Source organism: Esox lucius, chromosome 20, assembly GCF_011004845.1.
Source record: "Esox lucius isolate fEsoLuc1 chromosome 20, fEsoLuc1.pri, whole genome shotgun sequence".
NCBI classification, from domain to species: Eukaryota; Metazoa; Chordata; class Actinopteri; order Esociformes; family Esocidae; genus Esox; species Esox lucius.
The window spans coordinates 39,718,017-39,733,603 of record NC_047588.1 but is presented as its reverse complement, the minus strand read 5'-3'; the positions used below and the strand labels follow the sequence as shown (position 1 = coordinate 39,733,603).

Genomic DNA, 15,587 nt, shown 5'->3' with positions numbered 1-15,587 from the left:
GACTCATTGTGATACCAGCAATGACTGTTGCAATATTGGAGCCATGCTGGGTTCTTGGGGAATATTTTTGCGCATTGCTTATTTATGCCACTTATACATGTACTTCAATATCTCTTGGCAATTTGGTCTTAATATCTATTGACCGCTACGTTGCTGTGTGTGATCCATTAATGTACCTCTCAAAAATAACAATAAGCAGAATAAGTTACTGTATAGCCTTTACCTGGTGTAGTTCTATCATATATAATGCTGTTCTAATTAAAGTATCTGTAAATGTACAGGTACCTAGTAAATGTTTTGAGGAATGTTATTTTGTTGAAGGATTTGTCTGGAGTATGATCATTGACTTTGTTATAACAATGGTTGTCCCATGTTCTATTATAATAACACTTTATTTGAAAATATTTATGGTGGCCAGATCACAGGCCAGAAAGATATTATCAAATGGGTGTACTCTGTCTAGTGTCACAACTGTACAGGCCAATACATCTGAGAGAAAAGCAACAAAAACTCTAGCTATTGTGATTTTTCACTATCTAATTTGTTGGATTCCACTGTATTTCATCCAATATGTTTATTTAGCAAATCATAATTCATCAATAGCTTTTATAATATTTCTGCTACTTTTTAATTCCTTTATTAATCCAATAATTTATGCTCTCTTTTACCCATGGTTCAAAGTGACATCTAAACGTATTTTAACACTTAAATTGAGTATGTCATAGTTCCCTTTTTAAATTCCCATGTCTGACGAACATACCTTTGATATAGATAATTCTGTATGATTGTTGCAATGTCTTCTTTTATTTACCAGCACTGAAATCACTTCTGTTAATTGTAAGTTGTCATTAAGGATGATATAGAATGGTTTAAGTGGATTTGGATTTGATTTACATGGATAAGCATTAGAGGCCAGTCTTTTTGTATAAACGCAAGTATTGATTTTAGGATTTATATTCCAAATAGCTTTTTTAATGTTATTTATTTTTGAGTATTCATTCAGTAAATAACTGGTTGATGACATCCTGAAATATGCATTCTAGATGTATCATCACCTTCATGTGGCTCAAGAAGCTTTATGTGTAGTAAAGTTGAGAAATATTTGTTTAACCCCCGAAATGCTGCACTGTTTTCAATTACTGAAAGGCATGATGTTTGATTAAAACAAGGTGTGCTTGTTTAATGTTAAAACCAATACATCATACCTCTGACAGCTCGAGAATAGTTTTGGGAAGCACTACTGCACAATAATAATTAAATCAGCTAATGTCCACTTCTAAAATGTAATGTACATTTATGGGTGAGAACCACTTTCAGTACGTATTATATGTAATTTAGCAGACTTTCCTAAACCAACAAGTCAGTGCATTCATCTAGATTAATTTGTATGTAATCAAATTTACTTTTTAGGAAAGGGGAATATTTTCCAGCTACTGGGGTAATTACTTCAAACATTGTGATGAAACAGAAGATACTTGTAGTTCATTAAGACTAGTGGCAGCCAGAGAAAGTGTTGAAAAAAAGAATTGCAACAGTTTATGGTTTTTGTTGTGAGTTACATGCGGGGGCATCTTACCCCAGGGGAATCTACAGTGAGGGAAAAATATTTTGTATGCTTGCCCACTGACAAAGAAATTATCAGTCTATAATGTTAATGCTACTTTTAGTCTACTGATACTGACAGTGAAACTGATCCACTGGACAGCTGCTACCTTCAATCCCCTGATACTGACAGTGAAACTGATCCACTGGACAGCTGCTACCTTCAATCCCCTGATACTGACAGTGAAACCGGTCCACTGGACAGCTGCTACCTTCAGTCTCCTGATACTGACAGTGAAACAGATCCACTGGACTGGTGGCAATGTGCCTGGCAAAGCATTGCCTCTGCTTTTTGTTGAACAGTTCCCACTAAATGAGTGTTTTCAGCACAGGTGGCAACATTTTGACCTGCCATATAACAATTTTAAAGCCAGAGACAGGAAACAGCCTTTTCCTTCTTGCTTGTAACTTGTCAGACAACAGCTGCCCCAAATTAAACTGTAATTTGCCATTATGCTAACATTAATAATGCGTATCACCTTGCACTATTTATTGGTCATATTTTGAAAAGGTTTAAAAGTTAATGGCTGTCAGATTTAACACATTAGTGTATGCGATCAATTTTAAATATTTAATGGCATTAATTTTTTCTGTGTCGTTAATGCATTTTAGTTTTTCGTAGTTAAACCTACTAACTGATACTGAGATGCCTATTCAAGTGTCCTGTTCCTTTGTATTTGTTTAAATTTTCACACTGCCATCAGAGAGTCCATCCTGAGCTCCTCCATCACAGTCTTGTACACTGCAGCCACTGCCAAGGACAGGGGCAGGCTGCAGCACGTCATCCGCTCTGCAGAGAGGGTAATTGGCTGTGATCTGTTGTCTCTAACTCTTCCCTCTGGCAGAAGGTTGAGGTCTATTAGGACCAAAACCTCTCGCCACAAGAACAGTTTCTTTCCTACAGCAGTAGGCCTCATGAACATTCCCCCCCGGAGCCAAATTTACTATAGACCGCTCACCACATACACACACAACACTCAACTGGATAAATATTTTACCCCTCCCCACATACACACACAACACTCAACTGGACAATTATTGCACCTTGCATATTTTTAAGTATATTTTTTAGTAATTTATTAATGCTCAGTTTGCTGTTTTCATGTTCAGTCCACAATTCCTATTTATTTGTATTTATTTTGTACCCAATTGTTGCACTAATGGACCAGATAAAATTGTGGTTTGTCATGAAACTTACTTGGCAATAAAACTCTTTCTGATTCAATGGGGAATTAATGGAGTTCAGTGGGGAGTGAATGGAGGTCATTGGTGAATGAATGGAGGTCAGTGGTGTATAATTGGGAGTTAGTGGGGAATGAATGGGAGTCAATGAGGAAAGAATGGGAGTCAGTAGTGTTTCAATGATAGGCTATGTGGAATGAATGGGAATCAGTGGTGATTCAATGATAGGTTATGTGGAATGAATGGGAGTCAGTGGTGATTCAATGATAGGCTATGTGGAATGAATGGGAGTCAGTGGTGATTCAATGGGAGGATATGAGGAGTGAATGGGAGTCAGTGGTGAGTCAATGGGAGGCTATGAGGAATTAATGGGAGTCAGTGGTGAGTCAATGGGAGTCAGTGGGGAAAGAATAGGAGTTAATTGGGAATGAATGAGTATGAATAAATAATAAATGGGTTCCATGGTGGTCCTGGAAGGAAAGGACCCCACCATTTCCGACAATATATTAAAAACATATTATGTCAAAGAGTAATATGAAATCTGTCTTAAATGTCATCGATCAGGAAAGCTACATGAGGGGCTGTTATGGGTTTTAGTTGCCTAATGTAGCAGTTATTGTCCTTGGTGCGTGAATTGAGAGATCAATGCTAGGAGATGGTAGAATTATGGGATCATTGACCAGCGACCATCATTTTAGATTTACATCACTACATATAGGTGCTGTCAGTTATTGTGGTTTCTTGAGGGAGGACATTTAAGGGCTGGGACAACTTTCATTTATTTAATTCCAAGTCAAGCACTGTCCATAGTTTACAATAAAACACAGTACGTCTTTAACATAATGCACTGCTTTTAAAACAGGAAAGTATGTATTAAGGGCAACGTTGTAGCACATTCTAAAATTGGGATTAATCACAATTAACTAACAATATATATTGTGATAATTTCTCTACCAAATCGCCCAGCCCTATCTCATTGTTTGTTCAAGTCTGTAAATGTGTAGTGCGTAATTTCTGTAGGTTTGTGTTTCGAGAGACTCTGAGGAGGGGTGACACTCAGAGATAAAAGGAGAGATGGAGCTCAGAGTTTGTCAGAAGGCTGACCTGACAGGGTCACACACAGGACCAAGCAGGAGGAGGACCTCATCATTTTTATCCTTTATTACAAATGGAGGAACATGGAGATGATCAACTCTGTTTTCAAGACAGAAACTCTTCTTGCAGAAATAATTCACTATCGACATCTATTTATATAATAATATACATATTTTTCTCTTTGATATCGGTGTTGACAGTTTTTTTTAACCTTGTGGTGATCATCTCTATCGCAAATTTTAAGCAGCTCCACACGACAACAAACCTGCTCATCCTCTCTTTGGCTGTGTCAGATCTCCTGGTGGGACTCATTGTGATACCAGCAATTACAGTAGCAATAATTGAGCCGTGCTGGGTTGTAGGGGAATATGTTTGTGCATTGCTCATGTACACTGCTTATTTATGTACATCTTTATCTCTTGGCAATTTGATATTGATATCTATCGACCGATATGTTGCTATATGTAATCCATTATTGTACCACTCAAAAATAACAACAACAAGAATTTATTTCTGTATTGCCATGATCTGGTATTGTTCCATCATATACAATGGTGTCCTCATAAAATTGTCCGTAAATGCACATGTACCCAGTGGATGCTTTGAAGAATGTTATTTTGTTGAAGGATTTGTCTGGAGTATGATCATTGACTTTGTTATTACAATGGTTGTCCCATGCTCTATTATTATAACACTTTATTTGAAAATATTTATGGTGGCCAGATCCCAGGCCAGAAAGGTATTTTTAGATTGGTCTGCTACCAAATCTCTTGTTAAAACTGTTCAGGCAAATAAGTCTGAGAAAAAAGCAGCAAAAACCTTAGCTATTGTTGTTTTTAACTATCTCATCTGCTGGATTCCAACTTATTTTATCCAATATATTTATTTAGCAAGTGGTGATTCATCAGCAGCTTTCATATTATTTTTGCCATTTATTAATTCTTTTATTAATCCAATTATTTATGCTTTCTTTTATCCATGGTTCAAAGTGATAGCAAAACATACATTAACTGTGAAGCTAAGGTGTTGTTAGTTACTGTTCAACTCCTAATGTTTGACAATCATTGATACAGTTAATTTATATATTTAAATAAGTGCATGCTATATTTTCATATTTTACTAAAATTACTTTTCTTACCTGTTCTTACCTGTTACCTGTTGTCATATATACATGTTGTTCTGATAAATATTGATTTGACTTAATCCGATTGAAATTTCATAATGAAGGCATATCAGGGTAGAGTCCTGTTTTATAAAATTGCATTCATTTTGGGTTATGTATTCTAAACATCAAAGTCTGTTGGTTGATGTTATTAAATGTGTATGTAAGTATTCAGACATGAAGTTCTTGAGAACCACTTGAATCATTCTATATGTTGTTTAACATCGCCCTCTATTGGATGACTTCTTACTCGCAATCTTTGTAGAAAAGTTTAACAAAACTGTACATTATTGTATATATGATTTCAGGTAAGGGTCCAGGTCTAACGTCCAGGTTTCATCTTGCAAAATAATTGTAATTAATAAATCATTAACACTGTTTTTAAAATGTCATTCATATCCAGTGCCACTCACTGTCAGATTATTTTAAAAGAGTAATTATTTATTGAGATAAGAAATACTGTAAAATTAGGAACTTTCAAGTAACTATGTTCGATAATGTTGAAATAATAACTTTTTTTACTTTCTGAAAAGGTGCCTTTTTGGAGATACTAGGTTTGCAGTTATTGCTTATGCATAATATTTGATTAAAGAAAACATTGTAGCTTGGCAAAAAGCACAGGAAATTAGCATGTAGTTTGTGTTAGAGCTAATAAAGAAGCATACTGTGACTTTCTTTTACATTTTTAAAACCTCCCACTTTAGGCGGGATGGGTAATATGTTCAACATATCTGTATGTAGAATTACTCTTACCTCCAAAATCTATGTTTGAGGCCCAGCATCTAGCGGTAGTAGTGACAGCTGCATTAGGATGTAGCAGTAGGACTCACAGCTACATTAGGATTAGCTGCAGCAAAAATAATTCTTGAGGACCCGTTTGAGCTGGACCGTGCAACTTTTCCATATTCAATGGTGGAATTTTCTGTTTTATATTGAAGTAAGTATTCTGGCTTGACTTGATTATTCAGACTTGTGTTGTTACACAATGAGGCAAATTCGTCGGTCATTTTATTCATGTGGTGCAAAAGTGTAATTCCAAAATGTTTTATTTACATTTGTTACAAGATATTGTGTTTTTTTCTTAAACAAAAACCATGTGTACCGTAATTACACACTTGGAATACCATCCTACAGAATGTTTGTAATTACCTTTTTTTTTTTCTTTCATAACCAATACCAATAAATAATTCATATTTTGTTAAAACAGTTGTTCATTTGTATCTACAATGCAGTTAAATGGTAAAACGTGTCAACTTCAGGGAAAGTGTAATCATGTAAACAATCTTGGGCAACACTTTCCCTTAAGTTGACATTTATTACTATGTTAATGCTTTGTAACTACATAGTAACAACACTATTATCAACAATGTAATACTACAGGCACCACCTAACAATGAGAAATCCAATAATCTATTACAGGTCCTGGATGTAGAACCAGGTAGGCAGATTATAAAACAGGATGAATAATAAAGCATTACAGAACGATAATGCTTGTTTGTATGAAAGGCTTTCTTAAGATTTATTAAAGTTCTCTCTGATGTTCTCTTTTTCTGTTAGTACAAACATATACATGTTCCAATTGTGGTTAAGTTCATACCATCTCTACATCCTGATTTCACAATTTTCATAATTTTGGAACTGTACGCCACCACAACCGAGATGAAATTGAATTGCAGAATATCAGCTTTAACTCAAGGGGTTGAACAAAAATAGTGTATGAAATGTTTAGGAATTGCAACCATTTTCATACACAGTCACTTTATTTCAAGGGCTCAAATGAACATTATTATTACTTTGTCAAGAATCCTTTACAGGCAATGACTGCTTGAAGTCTGGAAGGCATGGACATCACCAAATGCTGGGTTTCCTCCTTTGTGATGCTTTGTGAGGCCTTTACTGCAGCTGTCTTCAGTTGTTTGTGTATCCCTATACACTTGAGAATGAATCCGGCTGCTTCGGTCTTCTGTCGCATCTTCAGTTAACACTAATGACCCAGTTCCATTGGAAGCCATTCGCCTTATTCACCTACGTCACTTCCTTTAAACCAAAACGAGGCTGTGGGGTACGGAAGTAACGTTGGCTCGCCCATCTGTAGACTTCTGTCATAACGTTACCTACAATGCCGCCGCATTGTTGTGTTCCCAAATGTACGTCTTCAAAGAGAAAGAAATCCTATACAGGTCAAACCTTCCATCGTTTCCCCAAAGATCCTGTACTTTGCCGTGAATGGATTCATATAATAAGAAGAGATCCCGGTCGCCATTTCAAGGTAAGATATTAACATTAGTTTACGATGCTAACGTTAGCCATATTTACGTTAACTGTCACAGAGATAGCTAGCTAAACCTTCCGGCTATATAGACATGACTTGATTAGCCACGAACCGGTCCTTTTTAAGTTATAACAAGCGAAGGGCTGATTCTGGGGTAACGTTAAGCAAGTCGTTGCTCTTTTTACTAGCCTGGGCAACTAACGTCCTGCCTCCGTGTCTTACAGCAAAATATAAACAAGACGTGATCTGTGCCTGTTTATGATAATAACCATTGCTAATCTAGACCATGTTAAGCACACAACTACGTATAAACAGTAACATCCATTTACTGGGTTTGTGCATCCCAGTAGACGACATTACTGATTCGTTTTTAGCATCTGTGTTACCTGTGAGACCTTAATAGTACCTTCCCCAACCCTACGTAACATCGCTATGTGAACTGAGTAACCCATGCCTGTAAACAAATTAACTTATACTTAATATTTTATCATTTTAATAACCAACAGTAGCACCCTGCCTTGCTTTGTAGTGACACTTTGGAACAAGCTATTTTGACTGATGGTTCCAATACACTTTTAGCTAAAGATCACATCAACTGCACATAACATGTTATTTTTAGTCTAGCAGGGAAAGATGAACTGTTGATATGAACGATCAAGATGAACTGTTGATATGAACGATCAAGATGAACATTTGAACGTTTAGCTAGCGTATTTGTTCTAGCAGTGCCACCACTCCGTAAACTGAGCAGTTTATCCACAGTCATGATACCTGAATGTTGTAGTGCCTCGTTTTTTCGCATTGAGCGAAAAGACTTAGCTCTCACACTGACTGTCTCGCTCCTCTTGACTATCGGTAAAATAATTTATTGTTAACACCCAAAATAACAGTCAGTCTGGTGTGGTTAATATATCTTAACAATGCTTAGCATCAGCTTGTAATGTTGTTACGTCCTGTTGTTTTATCTAGCTAACAAGCTAACTTTAAAAGTAACGTTAACTAATGTTGATTTCAGAAAAAAACCTGTGATCGTCTGTGCATTACCTCCCACGTCGTGCACATATCCCTCAATCCAGTTGCTGTATCCTTTCAGCAAAACAGCCCGGGGAATCATGCAGTCCTTATTGGCCCATTTTTCGACATAGTCCACTGTTATTTCGGGAAGACATGAAAGATTTGATGTCCACACAGGTATCGCCATGATGACAGACGCCCGCTGCTGTGCTCTGTCAATGAACTTCCGGTTTAGAGTGTACCCCCTAGCCTCGTTTTGGATTTCAAGATGGAGGCGCGGTGAATAAGGTCAATTAATGCCCATGCCATCTCACTGCCTCCATCATGTTTTACAGATGATGTGGTATGCTTTTTTCTTCCCATCATTCTGGTACAGGTTGATCTTTGTTTCATCTGTCCAAAGAATGCTGTTCCAGAACTGGGCTGACTTTTTTTAGATGTTTTTTGGCTAAATCTGGCTTATGAATGGTTTGGACCTTGTGGTGAACCCTCTGTATTTACTCTTGTGAAGTCTTCTCTTCATGGTAGACTTGGATAATGATATGCCTACCTCCTGGAGAGTGTCCTTAACTTGGCTGGATGTTGTGAAGGGGATTTTCTTTACCATTGGAAATAATCCTACAGAAACCTAAAGAATCATCCACCACTGTTGTCTTCCGTAGAAGTTGAGGGCTTTTTGTGTTGCAGAGCTCCCCAGTGAGTTATTTTTCTCTCAGAATGTACCAAACTGTTGATTTGGCCAATTCTAATGTTCCTGCTATCTCTCTGATGGATTTTTTGCAGCCTAAGGTTGGTCTGTTTCACTTGCATTGAGAGCTCCTCTGACCGCATGTTGTGGGATTAGAGCAATAGCTTCTAAATGCGGATGCCACACCTGCAATCAACCCCAGACCTGTTACCTGCCTAACTGAAGAAGAAATAATTAAAGCTGTTTCATAGACTAGGCCACACCTGTCCATGAAACAGCTTTTGAGTCAATTGTCCAATTATATTTGGTTCCTTGAAAAAGAGGGACTGCTGATTTAGCCCATATTATTTAACTGCAACTTGAATACACCCCCCCCCCCCACACACACACACACACACACACACACACATTGCTCATTGATTGGTTGATTAGTTTTTCAGGGACTATTCTTCCTAACCAATTAAAGAGTGGGTTGTACTGAATCTTGACTGAAATAGTCGACATGTCATAATCCCCATTCATAAGGTATCGTCAGCTAATTGATCCGCAACACAACCAGGAGGACTTTGGACAGGGACAGCTACGAGTCATTCAGGCCTGGTAACCCTGAGGGGCAGGACACAAGGGAATCTGACCCCTCCCTCTGCGCAGTAATATAGCAGCATAAAACCTTGTGGCTGAGACAAGATACCATGTCTTTTATACACTACTGTACAAAAGTTTGGGGTCACATAGAAATGTAAATGAAAACATACATGAAATGAGTTTGAATAGCAAATAGAGCTAAATTAAAAGTGTAGAAGGGTAGAAATATGCTTTTTTAACCTAAATAATAATTGTGTGATCTTAGTGTGCCGTGCTATTTATGCCATAGTGAGCCGTGCTATTGATCTTACAGTGTGTAGTGCTATTTATTCTATGGTGTGTTGTGCTACTTAGTCTTGGTCCGACCGGTTTAACCCATCCTGTTTAGCCTGTGTGATGACTGTATTATGAGGTATCCCTATGAATTATTTTCAATAAAGGCTGTTCAGTATATGTGGTCTTGCCTCGTTGTGTCCCAGCTTCTGACTTCCAGCCTTTCCGGATAAAAAAAGGTGGTGGCAGCGTCAACATTACCCTCTTAGACTCCATCCAGTGACAGCCCCACCTGAGGGTGGTCTGAGGTTTATTACATTACAAAAAAAAATGTTTTAATTACACACATGGAATAACATCCTAGAGAATTATTTTAATTACCTTTTTTTCCTATAATAACCTATACTAAAAAAGCATTAATCTATTGTTAATCCAGTTGTTAATAAGTATTTATGTGTTTCAGGCCATTTCTAGTCTGTAATCGAACCCACAAATACTGCTGCTAAAGGTACTGAACTAGTCTAAAGAAGGCTTCTTAAATCAGTAAAACAGTTTTTAGTGGTGCTAACATAATTGCAAAAGTGTTTTCTAATGATCAATTAGCCTTTTAAAATTATACACTTGGATTAGCAAACACAACATACCACTGGAACACAGAAGTGTTTGTTGCTGATAATGGGCCTCTATACTCCTATGTAGATATTCCGTTGAAAACCAGCCATTTCCAGCTAAAATAGTAATTTACAACATTAACAATGTGTACACTGTATTTCTGATCAATTTGAAGTTAGTGTAATGGACAAAAATATATTTTTAATCTAAAACAAAGACATTTCAAAGTGACCCCAATCTTTTGAACGGTAGTGTATATTTAATCAATAACCATTTAAGTCAATAAGACAACCAAATATGAAATAGTTGAAGGGGTTTGAAAACGTTCTAAAGGCCCTGTACATATGCTGTTTATGCAGTTATTTAATACAATATTTTCTGACCTACTGTATAAGGAACACTCCAGGAGGTAAGGTTTGTCGCCACTTAGCATGCATAACATGGGTTACGGAGGCTATATAATAACAAAATGCACTGCTGTCAATCAAATAGGAAATCTTAGTAACTGCAGTAGTTACACACTCTTTGTAGCTTAGTGATCACATCACTAAATAAAGCACTTATTCAATCCCATTTGCAGATGAAGGCAAGAGAGCTATATTCCCAAAATTAATTAGAGAGCTATATGCTCAAAATTAATTAGAGAACTATATTCCCTAAAGTAATTACAGAGCTATATTCCCAACAGTAATTAGTTATGTACAGTATTGTGAAGCAAAAACTTATAGGTTCGCATTCTCGCTGGGGGGGTTATATAATTATGTATATACATCCAAAGATTTGCTTAACAAATTAAGCTTATTCCTTCTTATCCCTTACTCAAGGCAATTCAGTACAGTCAAATATATGACCAAAGTAATATAATAGTATTGTTACAAGAAGTTAATGTACTACAAAATCACAGCAGACCTATGGCAGAACTATAACCTTATCAAATTGAACTTGTCAATCAAAATGTTATAACAAAAAAAAATAAACTACCTTTTGACCTAAAATGCGTTTAGTTGTCACTTTTGAACCATGGATAGAAGTAAGCATAAATTATTGGATTAATGAAAGAACTCATAAGTGGCAGAAAACTGATGATGAATGATGCTAAACGGTCACTTGAAAACATACAACATACATACAATACCGGATTCCAAAAAAGAAGATAGTTGAAAACAACAAGTGATAGAGTTTTTGTTGCTTTTTTCTCAGACTTATTTGCCTGTACAGTTTTAACATCAGACACAGTCACAGCCCTTTTTGAAACAAACTTTCTGGCCTGTGATCTGGCCACCACAAATATTTTCAAATAAAGTGTTATAATAATAGAACATGGGACAACCACTGAAATCAGAAAATCAGTGACATAAAACCAGAAATGTCCTTCAAGAAAATAACATTCTTGATAACATCCAATAGGCACATGTTGGTTTACATACAGTTTCATAAAAACAGCATCATATATGATACAACAACACCAGGTAAAAGATATACAACACATAGTTCTTTTTGTTGTTATTTTCGAGTGGTACATTAAGGGATCACACACCGCAACATAACGGTCAATAGATATCAAGACTAAATTACCAAGAGAGGACGTTTCGCATGAAGCAGTTGTGAAAAGAAGAAAGACACAGAAATATTTCCCAAAAACCCAGCATGATTCCATTATTGCCACAGTAATTGCTGGTATCACAATGAGTCCCACCAGGAGATCTGACACAGCCAGAGAGAGGATGAGCAGGTTGGTTGGAGTGTGGAGGTGCTTGAAGTGAGAGATGGAGATGATCACCAGTAGGTTTAAAAATACTGTAACCGCTGAAATCAATGAGAAGATGATATACATTGTTATATAAATAAACGTTGATAATGAAGTCTTTCTGCAAGAAGAGTTTTTGTCTTGAAAACAGTATTGAGCATCTTCATGTTCCTCCATTTGTAATAAAGGGTAAAATGCTGAGGTCCTCCTTCTGCGTGATGCTGTGTGTGACCCTGTCAGGTCAGCCTTCTGACAAACTCTGAGCTCTTCCTTTGTTTTTAATCCCTGAATGGCTGACAGACACTCCCTTTCTCTGATTTTCTATGGGCGCACATACACACACACCCAACCAAAACATTCGCAAGAGAGAACACAAATGAACAAACTGTAGGATGAACAACACATTTTTTAAAACATGATATATGACATGAATGGATGTTTCTGGTTCCATCAGTTTGTTGTCACTTTGAACCATGGGTAAAATAAAACATAAATGATTGGTTTATTAAAGGAATTAATAAGTGGCAGTAAAGTAATAATAAATTATGCAAAATTATAACTAGAAAACATAGAAAAACAAATAGTTATTAGGTTCCAATAAAGTAGTTGAATACAACAATAGCTAGAGTTTTTGCTGCTTTTTTCTCTGCATAGCTACAGTTAGATTTTTAATATGGCATTGCAATATAATTTAAATGGTTGGCTGTGTGTTCTAAAGGCCAAAAGGTAACTGTATATCACCAGCAAGCCAGGAAGGTACCAAAAAAGCACGAGGCCAGATAATCATATCTAATATAGGCCAGCAACTACATTTCTCGAATTAATTGTTATTAAGCAGTATTTCAGAATTATTAAAACATGCATGCACAGTACTGTTTAGAGCAGATTATTCAACACTTTACAATAGGTAAACATAAATAAACATTCATAAACATGGATTCAAACAATTACTTGAAGCATCTATAGAAACAGATTTATTTGTGCTAATAAACATGTTAATAGATCCATTGTTTACTCATGGAGTATACATTAATATACATTAGAGCTAAATAAGCACATATAAAATAATACTTACTGCTTATCTTATGAGCAGGATATATTTGTGAATGTAAATAACAAATGAATAAATCCACAGTTCACTGATGACATATATCGCAATAAACTTGAACAAATACATTTACTTCACATTAATGAACAAATGAATAAATGCTACTCATATAAATGTAATGTAACAAAAGTTTGTTTCATTTCAAATTGCCTTGACTCAAACAGACTTTGCAGAAAGCTACAGTACATATGACCGTATCATCATTCAAGCAATGTCTTAAGAAATCTATTTGGAGTGTACCACATGCTTACTTGAAAATCATGACTATATGTACATCAACAAACAATATGAATAACAATGGTGAGTATTGATCATTAAAGATGGATTCCATAGAAGAAAATGCAAGTTAGGTAAGCTATGGGTCACAAAGATAGTAATAGTAAGGCACACAACAGAAGAAAAAAAAAATACAGCAGCATTCCAGTTCAAAACATGACTAACTGTGTTGGTATGCAGTACTTAATGATTAAATCCACCCATTATGATAAACCACCATTAACTAACAATCATTAAAATTAAGTCACCTTGATTTTATTAATATACTTATTAACACATGCACACATACCTTTTTTTTTTTTTTACACTCATACAGTAACAATTCAGTAATTTAAATCAAATGTATGAATTCCAATTTATTTAGGTATACTTTAACTCAGTTAACTGGGAATGAATTAACATGTCAATCAAACCAATCACAAAAAAATCCTGCTCTTTAGATTAATCAAGTTATAGTTAATACCTGTTTTGTAATGTATTAATACATATATGTATGTATACTTCTTAAATAGTGTTACCATCTAGGGACTCAAGGCAGATGGAAATGTAAATTAATTTCATAGCTAGAATAACAAGGAGTAAAACAGTGATATCTTTTGAAATTAAATCTCATTAAAATTCATATTTACAAGCTATATTAGTTCTGGCTTGATTTACTACTATACATGGTTCCAGACAGCAAGCAGTGGACAGGGTGGCTCATTGTTCTAACATCTTGGCATTCATTTGGAGGAAAACACACGTTCGAAGACGTTACTTTAATTCTACACAAAACAAAACCGAGCGCTGTGCACTGGAAATACAAAGATACTTATATGTTGAACCATGATAGAAAACACAAGACATACAAAAATGTCACAATACAAAAAAGATCAACCAGGACTGGGAGAAAAGGACTAAACAAAATACACAGGCTAACGAGGAGAACAGAAACAGGTGAGGGCTCAACACAGGTGAACAGAATGAACTGATTAACTGAACAGAGAACAGGACAGACCAAACAAGGAAATGACAAAACCCAGAAAGCATGTAAAACATGTACCGCAACGATCCCATTAGACTGGAAATGTTACAGTACCCCCTGCCTCAGACCGAGCTCACAAAACAGAGGGAGGGAGGGGGGGGGGGGGGGCAGGGACAATGATCTCAGCCGAACGGGAAACCAGGAGACTGGAGCAAACCAGGAGGTGGCCAGTCAGGTAGAGGCTGGGGCCGTGTCGCGTCCTTTCTGGCAGGGTCTGGCGGACGGCCTGCAGAAGGCACCACACAGGCAGTTGAGGCAGGGTCTAGTGCTGCAGGTGGATGAGGCAGGGTCTGGTGCTGCAGGTGGATGATTTAGGGTCTGGTCCTGCAGGTGGATGAGGCAGGGTCTGGTGCTGAAGGTGGATGATGCAGGGTCTGGCCCTGCAGGTGGATGAGGCACGGTCTGGCCCTGCAGGTGGATGAGGCAGGGACTGGCCCTGCAGGTGGATCAGGCAGGGCCTGGCACTGCAGGTGGATGAGGCAGGGCCTGGCACTGCAGGTGGATGAGGCAGGACCTGGCACTGCAGGTGGATGAGGCAGGGTCTGGTGCTGCAGGTGAATGGCAGCCACCCCACCTTGGGCCAGGAGGAGGCAGCGGTGAAAGGCAGCCTTTCCAATGATGGAAAGGCTGCCTACAGTATTTTAGTTGTGTCTAGAAAGAAATAGAGATAAAACTCCCATTCATTTCCTGAAGCTAGGATGAGAGCCTGGAAAAAAGTTTCCAAAAAGTGCAACAGGGTTAGTAGGTTATCCCTTCAAATTACAGTCAGTTACATACAGGGTAGTCCCATGTAACTACGTAGTATCAAGAATGTAAGTATGTTGTAAGAATGGGTCGTTATTTAGGAACATGTACTTATATGAATGAAGAACGATACTACTCCAAAACGACTTATGCGAGGACATGGTTTAATGATGTAGAGAATGTTTTAGGAAGACAGTAAATGT

The 15,587-nt window shown here is 37.0% G+C and overlaps 1 protein-coding gene across 1 annotated transcript; it reads left to right on the top strand.

Moving 5' to 3' along the window:
• Positions 1-3,952: 3,952 nt before the first annotated feature.
• Positions 3,953-15,174, top strand: LOC105018714 (trace amine-associated receptor 13c-like). The gene is made up of 4 exons (XM_034288883.1): positions 3,953-4,453; positions 4,667-4,867; positions 14,852-14,928; positions 15,027-15,174. The coding sequence occupies exons 1-4, from the start codon at positions 3,953-3,955 to the stop codon at positions 15,172-15,174; spliced, it is 927 nt and encodes a 308-aa protein (XP_034144774.1).
• The last annotated feature ends 413 nt before the right edge of the window (positions 15,175-15,587 follow it).